The sequence below is a fragment of the Cyprinus carpio genome, chromosome A6 (genome assembly GCF_018340385.1).
Source record: "Cyprinus carpio isolate SPL01 chromosome A6, ASM1834038v1, whole genome shotgun sequence".
NCBI classification, from domain to species: Eukaryota; Metazoa; Chordata; class Actinopteri; order Cypriniformes; family Cyprinidae; genus Cyprinus; species Cyprinus carpio.
In genome coordinates, this window is record NC_056577.1 from 4159436 (window position 1) to 4183015 (window position 23580).

At 36.3% G+C, this 23580-nt stretch overlaps 1 protein-coding gene across 2 annotated transcripts in view; it reads left to right on the forward strand.

Moving 5' to 3' along the window:
* Positions 1-2258: 2258 nt before the first annotated feature.
* The window catches only part of LOC109075607 (NACHT, LRR and PYD domains-containing protein 12-like), a 60561-nt gene continuing 39239 nt past the window's right edge, over positions 2259-23580 (forward strand). Inside the window, exons 1-5 of one of the 2 annotated variants that reach the window (XM_042757578.1) lie at positions 2259-2330; positions 18236-18504; positions 20614-20655; positions 20875-22678; positions 23019-23192. In XM_042757578.1, coding sequence (XP_042613512.1) covers positions 18249-18504; positions 20614-20655; positions 20875-22678; positions 23019-23192 — 2276 coding nt within the window. In that variant the 5' untranslated portion in view covers positions 2259-2330; positions 18236-18248. Of the gene's footprint in view, positions 2331-18202; positions 18505-20613; positions 20656-20874; positions 22679-23018; positions 23193-23580 lie in introns of those variants that run through there. The other variant, XM_042757577.1, reaches the window with a different exon arrangement.

The window sequence follows — 23580 nt, forward strand, 5'->3', positions numbered from 1 at the left end:
ACAAAATCACACAGAGTGCACGCACATTTATTTATTAGTCTATTAAAACTCAATATTCCAGTCATTCTAAATTGTAGACTGCAAAAATTCTTCTGTATGCTTTTTATATTTATATAATTTAAAGTAGGCCTATAGTTAACAATCTATATTACACAAAGAGTACCATTTATTCTGCACATTTAATAATCATTTCATACAAGTTCAGTAAAGCAATAAGTGACTTACATTTTAGAGATTGCTTGTTAGATATTCCTTGTTTTTGCTCAGTTTTGCTAACAAAAATAGTTCCAAACATAGATCACAGCACTGTTTTGCGTCTCTGAGCAATGGACGGTGTTTACTTACTGAATGAATCGGTTGAATAAATGATTCAGTGATTCACTCATTAACATGGTCAAATGCTTTGAATTAGCTGTTTGAATGAATCGGTTGAATCTTCATAACTAACTCATTGACAGTCACTTGCTGTCACCTACTGGTGGTTTTAATTTCACATTTTGAATTTTTTTTTTTTGAATATATATATATACACATTTTTATGTAATATATATATATATATATATATATATGCTTATTTTCCATTTTGCATTTACTTGTACATTTACTTTCGATACTTGCATATGTTTAAGATTTTAAAAATGCTTTTCGTAGTTCAGTACAATAAAAATAACAAAGACTTTTACTCAAGAAATATTCTAAACGGTGACTTCAACTTCTACCAAAGTCATTTTCTGGTAAGATATCTGTACTTTTACTTGAGTATGACTTTCAGGTACTTTATACACCACTGGTAATTATGCATATAAGTACTGAGTAATATTAATTAACTACATGTACTTATTATAAGGTTAGGATTAAGCGTTTGGCTTAGGGTTACTTGCATGTAATTATGCATAATTAATTGTTATTATAACAGTAAGTACATGTAACGTGTGACAAGGTCACCTTAAAATAAAGTGTTACCAGAACTTTTATCACTTAAAAAAATAAACTAGCTATAATAAAATAAAATAAATATATAAAATATAAATAAGTCCTTATCTTTTTTCAGCTTGTTGTTAAGCCATCCTTTAGAACTTTTATCACTTAAAAAAATAAACTAGCTATAATAATGGACTTGATACCGACATACACAAAAATAATGACTCATTACTCGTAGACTGTAGCAAGGAGAGTCAAAAAGTTGGTATCGTTTGATAGAAAACTTTCTGTACTAATACATGTTATCATTTGAACATTCTCCTGCTGAGAAATAGCTGTGTAATTAGTGTTAGTGATTTTTTTTGTTTTTTATTTTTTTTATTTGTTATTTGAAATATCTCAGGACAGAAATAAGGTAAGAGGAAAATTATTTTTGTTATTATATTCCCCAGCATGTTAGCTGTATTTGTTTTAAATTTTGTGGTTATTTGTTTTAGTTTTTGTGGTGTTAAGTATTTTGTAAAAAAAAAAAAGCAAAAACGAAAAAAAAAAAAAAAAAGCAAAAAACAATTGTTCAGCTCGTTTACCCCTCCCCTGAAGGTATTTCAAAGACTGTTGTTTTCTGAGTGACATACACAAAAATAATGACACATTACTCCAAGACCATAGCAAGGAGAGTCAAAAGGTAGGTATTGTTTGATAGAAGTCTTTCTTTATTTTTGGGGTAAAGTTTTCCGTTTGAGTATTCTCATGTTGAGAAATAGGTGATAAAAAGTATGAAAAATTTGTTTGGTTTTGTTATGTTTTTAATGTAATTTTTTATTTGATGTTCAATATCTCAGAAAAAAAAAATAAGGCAGCAGAAAAATTCTCTTTTGGTGATGTTCCCCAACATATGTGCTGTATGAATTAACTTTTGTGGTGATATCATAATTTAATCAAAAGTTACCTAGGTAGCCTTTCTCTGAGCCCTTTACAGTTTTGAAATTGTTGTTTTGGTTTTTGATTTGATGTTTATGTCTTGCTTTTGTTTAGTGAAAGAAACAATAATATTTTTTTTGTTTTATTTTATGTGATGTTTTATTTTAAATAACATATGTTAGTATGAGTTAATGAAAGTTAATCTAAGCTAAAATGTGTTATTCCATCCAGGGGTTGCTTAGTAATTTGATTATGGCTTAAAGGGTTCATTTAAATTATAAATGGATTGTGGTTTACTCACACTTTTGTCTCATGTTGTTTGACTCCTGAAAAAGTTTTGCAGAGAAAGTTATTCAGTCCAGGGGACCCACAGAAAATGTTAACGTGAAGAAGATGTTAAGTTGTTATGTGTTTAGGTGCTTCTGTGTTGAGGAAGTTATTTAGTCAGAGAAGATCAAAAACATTGCCAGTTATTGTCATTATTCAAGGTAAGTTAGTAAATATTATTATAAATATAGTAAATAATATTAAAAATATATATATATATATAATGTTAGCCATTTTAAGTTACTAAACTATGTTTAAATATCACATTTCCGGTAATCAGCAGATTCATGAAGGTTTGCAGGTTTCAGCTTGACCTAGTTACCTTTTTCACTTTCTGCACCATGTTGTTGAAACAGCAACTGCATTTGTGCCATTTGTGTTAAGGCGTTTTTGTTATTTTGGTGTTGCTGTTTTGGATTGAATGTTTTGTATTTGGCGTTTTGTATTTGGTGGTTTATGTAAGTTTTGTACGGAAAGTATTCAGACCCCCTTAAATTTTTAACTCTTTGTTATATTGAATCATTTAAGTTCATTTTTTTTCCCTCATTAATATACACACAGCACCCCATACTGACAGAAAAACACAGAATTGTTGACATTTTTGCACATTTATTATAAAAGAAAACTGAAATATCACAGCTGGGTCCTAAGTATTCAGAACCCTTTGCTCAGTATTTAGTAGAACCATCCTTTTGATCTAATACAGCCATGAGTCTTTTTGGGAAAGATGCAACAACTTTTTCACACCTGGATTTGGGGATCCTCTATCATTCCTCCTTGCAGACCTCTCCAGTTCTGTCAGGTTGGATGTAAACGTTGGTGACAGCAATTTTCAGGTCTCTCCAGAGATGCTCAATTGGTTTAAGTCAGGGCTCTGGCTGGTCCATTCCAAAAACACAGTCACGGAGTTGTTGTGAAGCCACTCCTTTCGTATTTTAGCTGTGTGCTTAGGGTCATTGTCTTGTTGGAAGGTGAACCTTCGGCCCAGTCTGAGGTCCTGAGCACTCTGGAGAAGGTTTTCGTACAGGATATCCCTTGCACTGTGAGCTGTAAGGTCTTATATAGACAGGTGTGTGGCTTTCCTAATCAAGTCCAATCAGTATAATCAAACACAGCTGGACTCAAATGAAGGTGTAGAACCATCTCAAGGATGATCAGGAGAAATGGACAGCACCTGAGTTAAATATATGGGTGTCACAGCAAAGGGTCTGGATACTTAGGACCATGTGATATTTCAGTTTTTCTTTTTTAATAAATGTGCAAAAATGTCAAAAATTCTGTGTTCTTCTGTCAATATGGGGTGCTGTGTGTACATTAATGAGGAAAAAAAATGAACTTAAATGATTTTAGCAAATGGCTGCAATATAACAAAGAGTGAAAAATTTAAGGGGGTCCTTAATACTTTCCGTACCCACTGTATATATAATATATATATACACTGTTAAAAAATTCTCGATTACAGTAAAATTCTGTACATTAAATTACAGTTAGACTACTGTACAATTTACAATAACTGGCTGGCAACCCTGCAGGTTTTTATATTTTGTATACTGCATTTTTACAAAAAAATATATTGTATACTGCATTTTTAATATATTGTATATGGCATTTAACATACTTCTTTAAATAGCAAATACACACATTCAAGTAGTTTACTGTGAAAAATACAGCAATTCTTTAAAAAAAATTTGTATTTGCTATATTTAAAGTATGTAAAATTATAGCATACAATATATTTTCCCTATTGCTGACTTAATGACTGGCAGCTGAATTTTAAATTTAAACTATTAACTGCATACACTTTAAACAATTTTTAACTGCATAGTGTTGTATAATGCATAACTCAATTCACCAAAAAAAAAAAAAAAAAAAAAAAAAAGTAAAAAAAAATTGATGCTTCTTAATCTTAAAAAACAGGTCAAAATGTAATGTATCACTTTCAAATTTACATGAAAAAAAATGCCATAAAAAGTGTATTATTTTGAACGAAAGAAAATACGCAAACTGCGTTATAACCAAAACATGACCAACATGGTCATATTAAAACAGTTCACCCAAAACAGTTCATCTTCACAACACACATTAAGATATTTTTTATAAAACCTGATGGCCCAGTGAGGCCTGCATTGCTAGCAAGATCATTTCCTTTTTCAATGCCCAGAAAGGTACTAGAAACATATTTAAAACAGTTTATGTGGACTACAGTGGTTCAACCTTAGTGTAATGAAGCGACGAGAATACTTTTTGTGTGCCAAAAAACAAAATAATGATTATTCAACAATATCTCGTGATGGGCGATTTTTTTTTTAAAATGCTTCTTGATGATGCTTCGAAGCTCTATGAATCTTTTGGTTCAAATCAGTGGTTCGGAGTGCATCTCAAACTGCCAAAGTCACATGATTTCAGTAAACGAGGCTTTGTTACGTCATAAGTGTTTTGAAATTTCAATAGTTCACGTGACTTTGGCAGTTTGATACACGTTCTAAACAAATGATTTGAAACAAAAGATTCGTAAAGCTTCGAAGCTTCATGAAGCAGTGTTTTGAGATCGCCCATCACTAGATATTGTTGAATAAAGTCATTGTTTTTTGGGGGGTTTTTTTGTCGCACAAAAAGTATTCTCGTCGCTTTATAATATTTAGGTTGAACCACTGTAGTCACATGAACTGTTTTAAATATGTTTTAGTGGCTTTCTGGGCATTGAAAAAAGAAATGATCTTGCTAGAAATGCAGGCTTCACTGAGCCATTGAATTTCATCAAAAATATCTTAATGTGTGTTGTGAAGATGAACGAAGATCTTACGGGTGTGGAACGACATGAGTAATTATTGACTGAATTTTCATTTTTGGGTGAACTAACCCTTTAAAAACCACAAAGACGCTTTCATCACTTAATGAATAGACCAACATGGCCAAACAAGTCATACAAACTTTCCATCAAAAACAGATAAAAATCAACCAAAGAACAATTATGCTCCAGATGGCGTTCCATCCCAGGATTCAAAGTGTGACTAGAAATATTGAATAGAACAAAGAGGACAATACATTAGATATATTACAAAACATAATAATACTTTCAGAAACAGAGGGATGAGAGGTACAGTCAGAGACAGAGAGGGATGAGAGGTACAGTCAGAGACAGACAGAGGGATGAGAGATACAGTCAGAGACAGATAGAGAAAAATAAAAGGAAGACGCAATCTTGGTGTGTGTGTATCCTAATATTTCAGAAATTCCATTGGAAATCCATTATTTTGCACAGAAGAGTGGCAACATGTGGGTTGACTGCCACACGTTTCTTCTTGTCCTGTTTTTTTTTTTGATGGCACTTTTCCCTTTGCTTTGGATCCTCTCTCCGGATTTATGCCCACAAAGCGCCTAAAGGGTCATGAAACAGACAATATGTAATTAAGATCGGTTTGAGGACCTCCCAGAAAGTTTGAGATGTCCACTAATAAAAAAAAAAAAAAAAAAAACAGATGTAACTCAATAGCTTGCTGGTGTTAAATAGGGGGCCAAATATATTCTCTTCTTGAGTAAAGAAACATTGTGTTAAAGGCCTCAACAGAAATAACACTTACAACATAATATTATTCAAAGAAAAGTTCTGATATAATTTATCTATAAGTAAAATGCTGGTTCTGAAGTTGTTAGAATTTCAGCCATTACCTTTGAATGAACTCCAAGGTACACACTGCTTCCTCCTGGTACTCAAGATTAAACAAGTAATAAGCAGCAAACAGAGTGGCAAGGCCGGACAGGAAACTGGGCTGAATGCCCTCACACACAACCTCGCCTTCAATACTCAGCATCCAGTGCCCACTTGTCAAAGTGTCTCCTAAAACAATCAATATCACATGTGACAATAGTAATTTTTACCTATACCATTTTTATTTATTTTTTGCATTTCAGATTTTTACATTTACATTATATATTATATTTAGTAGGGGTGAGATAAAAATTTGATTCTTAAATGCATCGCAATGCGGAAGCAGACGATTCTGAATTGATTCACAAATGTCAAAAATCGATTTTCAAAATGTTAATTGATAACATAATGTTGACGGAAAGTAAAAGGCGGAACTCTGAAATGTGGAAGTGCGTGCCCAGACAGTCAGTGACGTGCACATAACTGTGTGTATCCACTGGCGCAGAGTGAGTGGCACAGAGCGAGCGTTTTCAGTTCATTTATGGAAGTTGAGCTTCCATAGGAATGAACTGAAAACGCTCACTCTGCTCTGCTTTTAAATAAAACAGCGCTAAGGCTTCCTGGAGGTTAAGTTAGGGCCATGCAGGGCCAGTGCTAAGGGACCAACGTTTTGCCAATGAGCAAATTCTCAGGGGCCTTGCGCTGGCAGCCCTAAGTGGGCCCATAAAGGGCCAGTGCAGGCTTGTATACAGGAAACGTATAAGGTATATAATAATTTACTTCAAAATTGTATCCAGAGGCTGTTCGAAATTAGTGAAAGTCAGTATAATCTAAGAGGACTTATACAAAAATTAGATGTATATCTGTCAAAGAAGTAAACCTATGGAATAATTGTGATAAATAAAACTGTGTATTTCAATTTGTAAATTCAAGAAAATTATTTTTTGATCAGTGATCAGTTCATTTGTTCAAGTGTCACTGCACTGATAAGGTGCCTTTGTGCACCCTGTGCAAAAATACACACAAGATTTGCCTGCCAACATAAATATAAACACAAATATCTATAAATCGCATATTTAATTTCAAGTAAAAAGTATTCGGGTTGCCCTATGGTAATAAATTAACTATACAAAGCAGACTTTATATCAAACAGATATGTTAAAGTTTTCACATTACCTGAAGTTAGCAAAGGCCCAAAAAATCCACATCTCACTGGTTACGTTAACCTCTTGGAACAGCACCACTGAGAATTTATATGACACACACATCCTCCGTGAGCGGGCCTGATTCTGACCACGAGGCTTTAGCAACGCATTTTATTTTGGCGCCCGTGTTAACAGATGACTGCCTGTGTAAAGTTGTTTTACATCATAAAATAATCACGACAAAGTGTGCTGATAAACATGAAGTTACCGTAAATATAAACTATTAGCACTTAAACATGTCATTCATAATGAAGGAACCCAGAGATTTTCTGCCCATAGCCGCTATAGCGCCGGGGAATGTGTGAAATCCTACCGCGACCGCGCTACTGAAACCCCGCGCAAGTCTGCTCTGCGCCCCGCAGACGGAGGATGCTTGAATCTGGGGTTACCAATATAAACCGCGAATGTAGATACCTTCATATACTACAAGTTACCAAACATGAAAAATAAAAAACTGAAGTCACTTACCACAGAATCAATCCACTTGCCTTTAACATTAATCTCAACCATTGTAGATCCAATGATGCGTCTCTGAAGATTTGAAATTTACAGCAATATTCTGTAAATTGAGTCAAACCAACACGTGACCCCAGAATGCATTGCAGTTTACAGCAATATGCTGAATTATTAAAAAACAGCCCGCAGCTGTAAAATAATGCTATAATTTTTTACAGCAATTCATTACAGTGTATATATAGAGCGCCAGGGTATTCTTACTTCCGCCAGCTATCGCTACCAGCATGGAGTTCACCCAGACGCTTGTACAACTGTCACAAATATGATTAGAGGATGACTGCTGCTGTCTATTCTCGTCCTCATTCAGGGAGAGGCGTCTGGCATCTCCAACAAACTTTTTGCGATATTTGTCACTTGAAGTCGAGGGAGGAGTTTAAAACGAAGCACTGCAGTCACTGAATCCTGTGTCTCTCGACGGACTGTTTGCTGTCTTTTTTGCAGTTAGATGAAGTTGGTTAGATATATTTCTCAAATAAACAAACATTTTAGACATTTACATGTTGTAACAGAAGGCCTTTTCATTCAGTAATTTATGTCCTGCTTAATACAGCGCCTGTATGTACAAGACTAGTTAGATACATAACAAGCTTGTACTATTTACATATCAATAAAATGGGGTCTATCATTTTCCGTTTTATTATTTAATGTAATTCAGAAATAAATATTAAATATATTAAGTTTATATAAAAAGCATATAGCCTATAATGAAAATAAAATACGATCGATCATATTAATCAGTAATAATTCACAAAGTAAAAACATGGTATAACGTAGTTAAAGCGAAATTGAATGGAGGAATTTAAGTAATTGTAGAAGTCCAAAGTTCTGTAGAACTACGTAGCTGTCCTTTTTTTATTGTTTCAATGTTAAGCCATTTTATTCTTGAACTGGATAATGAGTTTCTTTTCAGACCACTTGCCTATGTGGATGTGAAATTCGCCATGTAGTTAAAAAGATTTAATATAAAAAATGATTTGTCCATGTCATTTTCCCATAGTAAATAAAAACAAAATCATTTTGCTTGTCTTTTTATTGCTGAACTATACAGGGAATTTAATTTACATAGTGTACTCACAAATTATCCAAGGTATGACATAAACCGAAATAACAAGTGAAAAGGTTTCAAGTATGTATTTTGTGTGGACAAATAACTGTTGTCATACAAATCTGAAAGCAAGCAAGCCACTCATCTAAAGCAGATGCAGAAAAACATTCACAAAAGAACCCAAGTGTAAGAACATTAACATTATTAGTCTTAACTCCTAACTAATGCCTGTCATATTTCAAGTTTTTCCCATATTTTCCCAAGAAGTCTCCAGTGTAAAGGTATAAGGGAAGTACAGATACACTGCTTTGCGGGGAAGCAGAAGTTAGCTGACGTCACTGTGAAAAGGGCCTATTAAAGAGCGCGTTAGTAATATGCGCCTATAGGCGGCAGCGGCCGGGTGATCAATGCACGTAGGCATACACTCTGCTTAATACACACACAGAGACGCGCAGCAGCACACAAACTTGCCAAATATTAAAAATGAAAGGATTACAATGTAAAGATTATTATTGTGCCCTGTAGATGGTGTGCTCGCACGCTTTAACCCTCTGGGGTCTAAGGGGTTTTGGGGGCCTGGAGAAGTTTTGACATCCCCTGACTTTTGTGCTTTTTTCAGTTGCTTATAAACGTATACATGGCTAAAATCTAATAATACTGTAATCAGTACAAACTGGCCTACAATAATATGTAAATAGCATGTATGTACATGACTGTGTTTTTGAGAAACCAACGTTTATGCGTGCTTAGTGAAAAACTACAATTTCTTTTTTTTTTTTTTTTTTTTTTTTTTTTTTTCTTATGCAAACAGACTATTACAATATTTACAAAAAACAAATGAAATGCAAAAAACAAATTCAGAGACCAACATAACATACATATCAGTATGATTGTGTTGTGGTGTATGTGTGCTGTGTGTGTTAGTGTAACTGGGTGCGGGAGTAGTAAAATATTGAATAAAGGGGGCTGTAGAGAAGTACAACAGACTTAACCAGAGAAGAAAAAAAAAAAAAAATTCAATACACATACATATATATACACACATAACAAATAGCCATAGTACTAATGATAATAAATAATAATAATAATAATAATAATAATATGATGATGATGAATACAATTAATAAGAAAAGACAAATGGAATAATAGTATTAGCAGTCCGTAGTAGTAATGATAAAACATATTTATTAACAAATATTTCTTCCAGAATGAGGGGGAGGTTAAAGGATCAGGAAAAGGACAAATAAAATAGTAGTAGTAGTAGTAGAAATGATAATAATAATAATAATAAAAAATAATAATAATAATATTGACACAGCCATTGAAAGTAATGATAATAGCTAGTAGTTGCAATAATCATAATAATAATAATAATAATAATATTGATACAACTATTAATGATAAGGTATTGTAAAGCTGCCTCTGACATCCCTCATGGCCAATGGCATATGATAGACCCCCTGCCAGCGTCAAGTTGGCAAAGGGGTTATCAAGGTGAGTCGTGCTTCGGGGCCAGGGTCACCAAATCCAAAACTCATTCCCAGCCGTCTCCCAGACATGCCACGCTTACCCTGTCTTGTGTTTTTTTTTTTTTTTTTTTATATATGGCTGTTTTCATTGTTATATCTCATGATATGTTTGTCAACTATGGTGTGTAATGCATTAAAAAAAGTATGGCGTGTAACATGGGAGCAGCCCAGTACAAAGCCCAAGCTGCCACGCCCACACCACACTTACCCTATGTGTTTTTTTATTTAGGTTTTTTTTTGTTTTTTTTTTATAAATATGGCTGCTTTAATTGTTATACTCATGATATGTTTGTCAACTAGTGTGTAATGCATTTAAAAAAAATATGGCGTGTAACATGGAGCAGCCCAGTACAAAGCCCAAGCTGCCACGCCCACACCACACTTACCCTATGTGGTTTTTTTGTTTTTTTTTTTTGGGCTTGTTTTTATGGTCCAAAATGACTGGTGTGTGCACTTCATCTAACATGTGAATTGTATTAAAACAGCGAGGCAAGTGCTGGTCCAGCCGGAGACGAGAGATCCCAGGTTAAAAAGTACAAGCTGGAGGGCGAAAGCCAAGGACCCGGCCCCACAACACACCCACCCACAGCTAATCAAAACCATACATGGTAGGGACCAGTATGCTACAGCCAGCCCGGGTCCAGAAGCAGCGAGAGAGAGAGAGAGAGAGAGAGACAGAAAGAGAAATTTCAATATAATCTTATGAGTATTTTTTTATATATTTGATATATTAGATATATATATATATATATATATATATATATATATAATATATATATATATATATATATATATATATATATTTAATAGTTGGTGTTGTTACCTCTTCCTGACTTTGCTCCACCCAATCATGTGTGAATATTTGATGGTGTTATAATTGAAGATGGCTCCAGACAAAGAAGGTCAGTGGATTCATGACTGTTAGGAGATAAGGAGAGATAACCAAGAAGGGTGTAGTTCTAGTATACTATTTTGAGTGGAGGTAGACAAGTTTTCCCATGGATATGTACCTATTAATAAATTTTTCCAAGTTGTAATTTTGTATGGGGTCCTTGATTTCCAGTTCATGAGGATAGTTTTTCTGGCGATAGTTAGAGCTACTAGGAGTAATTGACTGTTTGTTGTACTGTTTAGATTGATTATGGATATGTCACCTAATATACAAAGGGAGGGGGACAGCGGGATGTGACATCCCATAAATTTGGATAGTGAGTTAGTAACATTTTCCCAGAATTGTTTAACTGAGGTGCAATCCCAAATAGCGTGTAAATAGGTGTCTGGAGTGTTTTGTGTGCAATGTGAGCATGTTTCTGCAGTAAAACCCATTTTAAATCATTTCTGCCCAGTAAGGTGAGATCTATGAAGTACTTTTATATTGTATAAGTTGTAAGTTGGCGTTTTTTGTCATGAAGGTGATATTTTTACAGATTTGTGTCCAGAAAGCAGCATTGGGCGTAATGAATAAGTCCGATTCCCATTTAGCACTGGGTAAGCTTAATGTATTGTCTGATTTGGATATTATTTTATATATTTTGGAGTGTAGTTTTTTTGGGGAGGGAAAAACTACAATTTTGAAGTCACTGAAATAAGGTCATAAAACACATACAGAGCATTTGTTCACAAGACCGTCAAACATGGACCTTGTAGCCAAGAATTTTTGCTTCAAAATGATGTGAAAATCATCTTGTTTACTCATTCACAGAAAACAATAGATTGATTTACATTTTCTAAGACACTTTTTGTTTGTAAAGGGCATATGCGAGTAGGCGTCAACTATCATGAATATTAGTGTGATTCACACCTGAGAAGACAAAGGCCTGCATAATGAGCTGCATAATGAGCCTTTCAGCCATGTGTGTGACCATGAGGGAAGAGTTACAGGAAAGAATGTGAGGACAAAATAAATGTATATATTTTTATGTTTGTAGTTTATTTAGAATATATTTAATTATCCCACAAAATAACTTGAGATTCACTTGGGAATGCAGTTAAACTGTTTATTATGAACAATCAAAGCTGACTTTTAAAGCTGAATTTTTAGCATCATTACTCCAGTCACAATATCCTTAAGAAATCATTCTAATATTCTGATTTGCTTCTCAAAAATAATTTATTATTATTATTATTTTTTTTTTTTGATGAATTGAAAGAACAGCATCGTTTGTAACATGATTATTGTATTTATCATCACTTCTGTGCTAAATAAAAGTTTTAATTTCTATATATGCTGACTCCTAGCTTTTGAATGGTATAGTGTATATTGTTACACTTGGAGTAAGACTGGAGTAATGATGCTGAAAATTTAACTTTTTATATTGTTTTTGTAGGCTGCTTATTTGCATTGGCTCGCTTTGTAACAGGTTATCTTTTATCTTAAATATAAAGTAAGCATGCTGTTTACGCAGATAAACTGCATTATTAACATTATTGTGATGGTCACTGATACTAACTAGTAAAATGTGTACAAGTTATATTAAAACTAATACAAGTAGATTAATAATAAAAAAGATTTACTTATGTTTATGATCTGCTGGGTCAAGCTGCTTCATTCTTCTTTCTGAGGTAATCAAAAGCTTATTCCTCTCAGCGGTCTTATTGAGGTGAATTATGTCTTATTCCTCTCAGCGCGATGCGAACAGTAACATTTAAAAAACGTGAAGTACAATCTTGCTGCTTTGTTTGCTGTGAAGTGGGTGTTTACCCACCGCGAGCTTCATGTGGACGATTATAATATCTATAGCGCTTGGCGCGTGGGCGAGGTTGCATTAGATATAATGAAGGGAGATGTGAAAGACTGGACATCGTGTTGTTTTCATATGGATTACTTTATCACAGAATATTTGTTTTCGATAAGACTTGCTCAGTTTAAATGTCAAGCTTTCTGTAGATATCTCTCTCATGTCTCTGTGTTGTGTATTTGCTGAGTTACCGGTAATTTTAATGACGAATTTCTAAATGAAGATCACGCAGAACCATGGCAGCAGACAGCACACTCTGTTTGTTTTCTTTATTTTATAAATGCACAAAGTTTTGTTGTTATTATGTGTGTATACAAATAAAAGTAGACCCTTTACAGATTCGATTGATGTATTGCTCTTATATGTAAGATCAAAACGTAAGTGTAATTTAAGTTCTTTTCGGTCTTATCAGGAGAATATGCCACAAAACGCGTATCTGCATTAGTCGACCCCAGAAGGTAACCTCGACACGAGCAGATCCATTTCCTCTCTGGAGAAGCGTTCAATCTTTGCTCTTGCTCTTGTTAAACTAGCAAAAGTGGATTTGGACATGCCCTAAGTCAGAGCCGATCCTCCTTATATGCAAAATACACCAGGAGACATAGGTGGAGCCTGTGTAAGGCTGGGGAACTGACCACGGGGTCTTATGGCAAAATTGCCACTAAATTGGGCAAAAATGCTCATGCACAAATAAATAAAATCTATTGCTTCTATTGCTAACAAAGTAAAAATGAGAAAGTGTCAATTGTGGCATTAGATTAAGATCTGCTCATGTTGCACCGCATTTCATTTTAGGCGTTTTTACAATTTTGTTAATTTTGCATTATAACCAATCCCACACGATTCTGTAGAGCTTAGGAATGCAATGGCCAATCAGAGGCGTTCAGATGAGTCATCACTGAAACTCATCAGCTTTGTTGAGTGTGAGTGGGGTTGATGTGTGTATTCTTGAATCTTGGTTTTTATGTGTTAGTAAACAGCATGACTCAGTTGTATACACAATGTAAGTAAGAGATTAATTTTGCAGTGTAGACAGATTCCGTGATTATAAGGACAGTTTGTTTATTTTGGGAGTGCTTAAACTCGCAATAGATCAAAGTTAGTGATAATGTCATTTTCTGTAGGCTATGTAATTTATTCGCCGTTTGAATAACCGTGGAAAGAAAATGTAAAATAATTATCAATTTCTAATGTTTTAATTAAATTGAAATCACGTCAAATACAAATTCACTCCCATATTTTGTCACCCTACATGACACCCATGTCTTATTCTTGCCTAAAAAGACATGATGCTTGTATTTAATGGATTTGGCTGCTTTAAGCCTCACCCTGGAGTTGGTTCACCTTGGGCCAGGGAGCTCCCTTGCTCTCAAAGATGAAGTACTTTTAGTTTAGTTTTTGAATTTGGCCAGAGGTTATGAAAACATGAATGATCATTTATTTTAATACTGTGTGCTGTCGCCCTTTCTAAGTAAAAATCAATCAAATCATGTAATGTGAATGTAGTTCAGTCTTGATTATTTTTATTAAATGTCATGGATGAATATTTACTGAGTAATTCACTATTTTGAAGAGGGGGGCCAAAATGACAATTTCCACCTGAGATTCAGAGCCAAATTACAAGGGGGTAAAATAACTTTAGAAAGATGGCAGCAACATTTTATTTTTATTAGTAAAATATGTTGAAATTTGCCATCTTTTTTTTGGATTTCATGCCAGTGGTGGAATCTCAGTGTGGCTCCAGGAGTAAATGATTAAATTGTACACATTTTCATTGGTCAAAACCCAAATGTGAATCACTTTGCATATGCATGATACTTTTTTTTATTTTAAAGAGCAATGTCTGAATAACAAATAATGTTGAAACTAGTAATGAAACTAGTAAATCTTGTTTCCTTCTGTAAAAACGGCATTGTACACATCAAGTCAAGTCAAGTCTGCTTTATTGTCAATTCTTCCACATGTACAGTACATACATACAGAGAATTGAAATTGCGTTACTCTCAGACCCTTGGTGCATACAGATAACACTACCAGTAGAACATTAAATACAGATAATAAAATATAAAGTACAACTATACAAATATACAAATAGGTCATGTAAAAAAGCAAAGATAAGTAAAGAAGCGCAATCTACCAAGAGTATAGAGAGTTAACAAGTGTAGTTAACAGTGCAGATATAATGATTGTAGTGCAAAAGAGCTTATTCAGTCTGATTAAAGTGTCAAAAAATCTCTGAGAGCAGTTTTTTTATTTAAACTGACAGAAGAGGTAGTTGAATGAAGTCAGTTAACTGCTGAATAAGGTTGTGAACAGACCAATGCTGTACAAAGTGTCTGGTGCATGTCCCAGTGTGTTAGTGGGAGCTGGGGGTGGGGATAAGGACTGAGGTTCAGAGTTCAGTGGTGCATGGGGAAAAAGAGGGGAGGGGGGGCAAGGTCGGGAGGGAGGTCAGCTTCCTGACAGCCGGATGAATGAAGATGTCCTTCAGCCTGCTGGTCCTGACCTGGAGACTCCACAGTCTCCTCCCTGATGGCAGCAGACTGAAGAAGCTGTGTGACGGGTGGGTGAGATCACCTGCGATGCAGAGGGCTTTACGGGTGAGACAGGTTTCGTAGATGTCCTGGAGAAAGGGGAGGGAGACACCAACCATCTTCTTAGCTGCTCTCACTATGCACTGAAGGGTCTTCCGGCAGGACACGTGGGTTGGAGGTTGGAGTTGTGTGACGGTGTGCAGTTGTGGGTCAGCAGAGTGAAGAGGAAGGGGCTCAGTACACATCGTTGGGGGGGCCCAGTGTTCAGTGTGATGGTGCTGGATGTGTTGCTGCCGACCCGTACTGCCTGAGGTCTTCCAGTCAGAAAGTCTAACAGCCAGTTGCACAGCGAAGTGTTGAGCCCCAGCTGGACCAGTTTGTGAATGAGTTGTTGAGGGATGATTGTGTTGAATGCTGAACTGAAGTCTATGAACAGCATTCTGACGTATCAGTCTTTTTATGAGTGGTGAGTGGCGGGTAGTGGCGATGGCATCATCGGTCGAGCGGTTGGACTGATATTCAAACTGGAAGGGGTCCAAGGAGGTGGGGAGGGCAGACTTGATGTGGTGCATGACTAGCCGTTCAAAGCACTTCATGAGAATGGGGGTAAGGGCAACTGGATGGTAGTCATTGAAGCAGGATGGAGACGGCTTCTTCGGGACTCGAATGATGGTGGTAGCTTTGAAGCATGTGGGAACAACAGCCTGACTAAGCAAGTTGTTGAAAATCAGTGAGTTCCACTGCACAGTCTCTCAGTACACACCCAGGAATGTTGTCAGTACCTGGAGCTTTGCGTGTGTTGATCCTGCTGAGGGATCTCCTCACACTGTCCGTGGACAGCGTCATCACCTGGTCGCCAGGAGGAGGTGGAGTCTTCTTTGCAGTAGTGCTGTTTTGTGCCTTTTGTGTACGGCTTGTAGTCTGTAATGGCACTGTTTGTGTTCCTGTGACTCAGTGGTAGAGCATTGTGTTAGCAGCGCAAAAGGTTGTGGGTTCAATTCCCAGGGAACACACATACTGGTAAAAAAATGTATACCCTGAATGCACTTTAAGTCACTTTGGATAAAAGCGTCTGCTAAATGCATAAATGTAAATGTAATGGTCAGCTCTGAAGGCACCGTTCCGCATCTTCAGGAGTCTGTAGACCTCCCGTGTCATCCACAGCTTCTGGTTGGCCCAGACAGTGATGGACTTTGTAACTGTTACATCATCAGTACACTTGATGATGTAGGCAGTGACAGTCTCTGAGTACTCTTGGAGGTCTGTGGTGTTATTGTATGTGGCAGCCTGTTTAAACATATTCCAGTCATTGGTGTCAAAACAGTCTTGAAGAGCCTCTGATGATCCTTCCGGCCACACTTGTATCTGTTTTTGAACTGGTTTGGTGACTTTAACGAGCAGTCTGTATGCAGGTCTGAGGCACCGAGGTGGGGAAGGGGGAGGGCCTTGTAAGCTCCTTTTTGGTTGGTGTAAACAAAATCCAAAATGTTTTTACCTCGTGTTGGAAAATGAATGTGTTGGTGTATTTTTGCGAACACACTCTTTAAGTCTGCGTGGTTGAAATCCCCAGCCAAGATGAGAAAAGCATCAGGATGGGCTGTCTGCTGCTCACTGATGTGCTGGCACAGTTCATTCAGTGCCTCGCTCCTGTTGTTGTTATTGGAGCTGGGGGGAATGTAAACAGCAACAAGCAGTATGGCTGAATATTCCCTTGACAGATATAACGGCCAGCACGTAATAATCATAAACTCCACCAGGGGCGAGCAGTGTTTGCAGACCACAACAGCAATGCGGCACCACGCATCATTGATGTAAACACAAAGCCCACTGCCCCGTGTTTTTCCTCCCGCAGCGAGGACTCTGTCCACTTGATAGCATGTCAGCTGATCGAGCTGGATAGCACAGTCTGGAACGCTGTTGATGAGCCATGTTTCTGTGAACACAAAACCACAACAGTCTCTTACAGTCCTCTGAGTTGAACATAGTAATTGGATGTAGTCCAGTTCATTGTCCAAAGAGTGTACATTAGCCAGTACGAAGGTGGGGATAGGTGGCTTGTGAGGGTTAGCCATTAGCCTAGCCCGGATACCTCCGCGCTTACCCCTCTTCTGATTCCTCTCACGCCGCTTGTGGCACCTCCGCTGTTGGCAACATGCAGCAGTGGGGGTCGGTGATGGTGAAGGCTCCGGAGCAGACCGAGATCGTGCAGCTTTTTGGCGTGCGCAGAACTCTAAAAAAGTGGTTCTGCCGACATTGAGCAGAAACTCAGAAATGCTTAAATACAGGTAGACGCGTTGAAGACGTACAAAACCACCGTGACTCACAAGACAAAAAACACGAAAACACCGATCTGACGGGAAAGAGAGAAGCCGCTGCGTGTGGACGCGCCGCCATTACGTTTCCATGTTTCCTACATCTGTCTGAGTGACAAATTTTTTTTGCCAAAGTTTTCATGTCTGTAACTCAACAAGTATTAGAGATATTTCAATGTTTTTATATTCCGATTCTTAATAAACTTTTCATTTAGAATCTTTGTTTTCAAGGCCCTATATCATTCAGTCCCAGAAATATGGGGATCTCAATGCGGCTCCATGTCCAGATTGATGAATATTACCCATTTTCAGTGACTGAAAGCCAAATGCTGGTCACTTACACATACAGCTGATGCTTATTATATTTAAAGGGGAATGTCTAAAGAATAAATAATGTTGAAACTAGAAATTTAGCTTGAAAATGAATGTTTCACTATAGTTGATCTGATCACAGTGTGATTTCATTATGCACATGTTCTCACTGCATAGACCCCTGCTATAAAACTCTAACTACTTTTTCTTTTTTCTCATTCAACAGTCCATGAAGGACTATGGAATCTGCTTTAGAACTGCTTTATAAAACTCTAGATGACCTGGAAAAAGATGTTCTGAAGAGATTTAGGAGTCTCTTAAAAGAAGATGGGCGCATTGGAGCTGGTAAACTGGAGAATGCTGGTGTCACTGACATAGTGAATATGATGGTGGAGTGTTATGGACCAGAAGAAGCTGTAAAGATCACACTGAAGATCTTGAGGAAGATGAACCAGAACCAGCTGGCTAAAGAGTTACAGGAGAAGCACGAAGAAGGTAATAAAGGCAAAAATACTGATCACAGAAAAAGAGGCAGCACAGATTCAGAGAAGGGAGTATATCAAGAAGCAGCCATGAGCACAATATAAGAGCCTTGAATTTGATGTGGAGCTGCCTGTTCAGTAGAGGTGACATGGTTCTAGTTTCTCACGGTTCGGTGTGTATTGCAGTTTTGAGGTCACAGATTTGGTTTGGTTCAGTATCGGGTGGGAATTGTTGGGGCGAGGTATTTTTAATGTGTTATTAGAAATTACTACAAGAATACTCTTTTGTTGAAAAAAATCAATACGTGAACAATTTGCTTTCAAAAAACTTTAAGTTAATATTCTGGAATTGCACTCTGTTCTGATGTGCTCCATCATGTATGTGCATATTTAAGTCTTTTAAGTTGAACTGTGACTCAATTGCTGATATAACAAATTATTTGCCAAATACAAACAAGTGCATGGATTTCAATTCATTATATTTACAAAATGTCGAAAACATTGGAAATGAATGTAATAGACTTTGATGCAAAATCTTAATATATTTTATATTTATATTAGAAATGCTTGCAAATTCTCCTTTATTTGTTAAAGGCAGATTAGGTGATGTGGTTCAGAAACATTTTCATTAGGCTAGTTGAAAGTCTCTTCACATCCAGATAATCACTAAGTTAAGTAGTCTAAATGTATTTGTGTGTATTTATATAGTCTGTGGAAGGTGTAGGACCATAAAATATTTGTCCAATCATATTCCTCAGCCCAAGGCTATAATAGGCTACCTGCCTGTCAACATATGTATTTGTATATTTCCACACACCCTGTTCACACAGACATGGGGCCCTATTTTAACAATCTAAATTTTAAGCATTGTGGACCCGCCTATACTAACACGCTCTTTAAATAACAAAGAAAAAACATTGCGCCAGACTTTAGACCAGGTTTGAGTTGGTCTATGGCGCAGTCTATTTTCAGCTCCTTAAAATAGCAATGCGCCAGCAATGTGCCTGAACACATCTCTTTTTTAGACCAGCACAAATGGGTGCAAATGCATTTGCTAATTAAATGACGTGACTATGGATGGGAAAATGCCGGACTGAAACTTGCGTCGCATTGCGTCGGGTGTATGATAGGGCCCATGATACGTCATCAACACTGAGCGAGAATGGAAGATGTTATTATTGTAATATTATGTGGAAGTTGTCACTCTGATTTACTATTTGAGTCACTATTTGGAAGAGAGGTACACCATGGAAGTACCGCAGTACATACTATGGGTGGTGCATCACAGTTTTCTCAGTTCTCTTTGAATATTTTTACACCCCTACTGTTCAATGGAAGAAGACCAAAAGGGGTTTAACATGTGTCCTCTTGGGATGTTCAAAGAGGAAACCAACTAAAGAGAGCCCATGTCACACAAGGAAACCTGAAAATAAAAAAGAGGAGAGACAGTGATTTCAATAAATACATGGTCAGACATAAAGGAGTAGCAATAAAACTCTTGCTGATCCAAATAAATGTATTAATGGGATCTATTACTCACTGGTTTTCTATATTTCCAGCGTGCACAGTTCTTGTCTATCTACTTGTAATGTGAAAACTTGACAAGAGACATTACTAATTCTAATATCTGAGTAAAGACTGGTAGACAGTCATTTAACAGCTTGATAATTCCAGTATTACATTTTTGGTCACACACTACATTGAAAAGGGCTGGGATCAGTAAGATTTTTATGCTTTTGAAAGAACTTTGTTCACTCAAGCTGCACTTACTTGATCAATACAGTTAGAAAAATGTAATATTGTAAAATATTACAATTTAAAATAATTTTCTGTTACTATCAGTGTTGAGAATTGTTGTGCTGCTTAATATTTTGTGTACACTGTGATACATTATATTTTTCAGGATTCACAGATGAACAAAGTTTGAGGAACAGCATTTATTTAAAGTTTTTTGTAACTTTATGAACGTAGTTCTTGATCAATAATGCATCCTTGCTGAACAAAAAGATCAGTTTCTTAAAAAAGAAAAAGAAAAAATTATACTGATCCCAAACTACTGTTCGGGTTACATCGATACATTGTATTCCTACATTTTTTTAAATTGTTTTTTCTCTCTTCACAGTGCAAAAATTAGAGGCAGCTGAGAAACACACGAGAGAAAAAGGTGAACCATCTAAGGTCACATCTTTACACTGGGTTTAGAAATTATTTTGGCATGTTTGATGTATATTGATTTCAGTACAGAATTGCTTTCAACACTATGTATTTACGTACCATATTTCTGCAATACTTGATTTTGATGACAGTCAAAAAAACAGTGTTTAATTTTCTGATGTTATTTTATTCCCAACTTTTCCCTTTTATTTATATTTTTCCATACAAGTTGATTTCTGGCTGCAGGAATTCTTGAAAACTCACAAAATGAAAATGAAGGAGAAAGTAGAACACATATTTGAGGGTAAAGAGGCAAAGGAAGAAGATCTGAAGAATGTTTTCACAGAACTCTTCATTACGGAGGGGGATATTGAAGAAGTCAATCATGAACATGAGGTTCTGCAGATTGATGATGCCTTTAAAACCTGTAAATCACAGAAGAGGTCAATCAAATGCAATGATGTATTTAGTCTGAACAAAAATGAGAAAAAGATTGTGCTGACCAAAGGCATCGCTGGCATTGGAAAAACTGTCTCAGTGCACAAGTTCATTCTGGACTGGGCAGAAGGAAAATCCAATGACAATATTGACTGTGTGTTTCTGCTTCCATTCCGAAAGATTAACTGCATTAAAAACAGAGAGATCAGTCTGCATGAGTTTCTACAGAAGTTTAATCCTGAAATGCAGGACCTGGAAACAACAAAGATAAATAAGGTATATAAATGTACGCTTGCATTTATCTTTGATGGACTGGATGAGAGTCAACTGTCTCTGGATTTTGACAGTGGAATGGTGACGAGTGTTGAGGAGCGATCTTCTGTAGATGAACTGTTTACAAGTCTGGTGAATGGGACTCTGCTTCCATCAGCACTCGTCTGGGTGACATCACGACCAGCAGCAGCCAATCAGATCCCTCCTAAGTATGTCGGGTTGTTCACAGAGGTGCGAGGATTCACTGACCAGCAGAAGGAGGAGTACTTCCGAAAGAGAATCAAAGATGAGACTCAGGCCTCCAGAATGTTCTCACACATTAAGAAATCTCGAAGTCTCTACATCATGTGCTACATTCCCGTGTTCTGTTGGATCACAGCTACTGTTCTTCAAGACATCCCTATTGGGAACAACGCAGAGGACATCAACACAACACTCACTGAAATGTACATCCATTTCCTGCTGATACAGATGAACATGAAGAACCAGAAGTATGACAGAAAAAAACAAAGAGAACATACCAAGCTGTTAGACTCCAATAAAACAATGATTTTGAAGTTAGCCAAGCTAGCGTTTGAACAACTAAAGAAGGAAAATATTGTTTTCTACGAGAAAGACCTGAAAGCATGTGATATCTATGTGAGTGACTTTGAGTCCACAGGAATGCTGACTGAGATTTTTCAGCAAGAGGCTGGACTTCACGAGGTGAAGGTCTTCTGCTTTGTGCATCTGAGTGTTCAAGAGTTTCTCGCTGCAGTGCATGTGTTCCTCTGCTACCTACACAAGAACATGGAGGAGCTTCAGTTTTTCTTTGAAGAAACACAAAATAAGGTCAGGCTTAACTGTGAGCTTCAGTCTGAAAGTCCATTGCATTATTTACTAGTAAAGGCTGTTGAGAAAGCAGTGCAGATTCAGAGTGGACATTTAGACCTCTTTTTGCGGTTTCTGATGGGCATTTCACTGGAATCCAATCAGAACCTGCTCAGAGGCCTGTTCCCTCACACTGAAGACAGCAAAGACAGCGTCACAAAAACAACCGAGCACATTAGAAAACTATTACAAGAGGACATCTCACCTGAAACGTCAGTAAACCTGTTTTACTGCTTACTGGAGCTCAATGACAATTCATTATATATGGAAATCCAAAGTTACATCAAATCAAAAAGAAGAACCCGCCTCTCATCTTCCATGTGTTCATTGCTGGTCTATGTACTGATGATGTCTGAGGAGGTGCTGGATGAGCTCGACCTGAATATGTACGAGACATCATGGGGAGACAACAGCACACTCCTCCCCGCTGTGAGATGCTGCAGAAAAGCCATGTAAGTAACTTTTTGACAGTTGTTTATTTTTATTTTTTTTGCCCTAAAAATCAATTTCAGTGTAAAATGCAGTCTGAAGTCTCTCGCTTTTACTGATTTTGGAGATTAAAATCTATATTTACTTGAATTAATGTAACAAACATAGTTATTTCATAGAAATACAGTTGAGAATTTTTATTTATCTTGTCTTTTAACATATTTTGAAGCATACATGGAAGATTTTTTTTTTCTGTTAGAAAGCTAGAATATTTGCAAATAACATGGCACAACCTATCAAACATCACGGTTCATACAAAATAAACACAAAAATATGTCTTGGACAAATGTTTTGTTTTTACAGACTCTACGGATGTGATCTCGATGATATCGACTGTGAAACTGTGGCTGTGGCACTGCAGATACCAGACTCACCTCTTATAGATCTGGAGATGAGTCTCAATAATCTGCAGGACTCAGGAGTGAAGCTGCTCTCTGATGCACTGAAGAGCCCAAACTGTCAGCTGAAGATACTTAGGTTTGAGAATCAGATGTGTTTTTATATGTTCATTTGATAAACATGAGATATAATCACCCAAATCAAATAAGTTATTGAAAGTTGAAAAGCCTTTATTTACATTATGTTCATCACAATCGAAACATAAAAAATGACTAAACCACTGCACACTGATGCATTTCAGCCTTCAGCCTTACTCAGAGTGTGTCAGGTACCAAATGAATGGCATATAATAAGGCATATATATATATATATATACATATATATATATATAATATATATATATATATATATATATATATCAAATTAATATCATAATATCATATTGAAATATAATATTAATATCAAATTATATTTCAATTAAACATCAAAAGAATGAACAATACTTTTTTTATCATATTTATCCAAA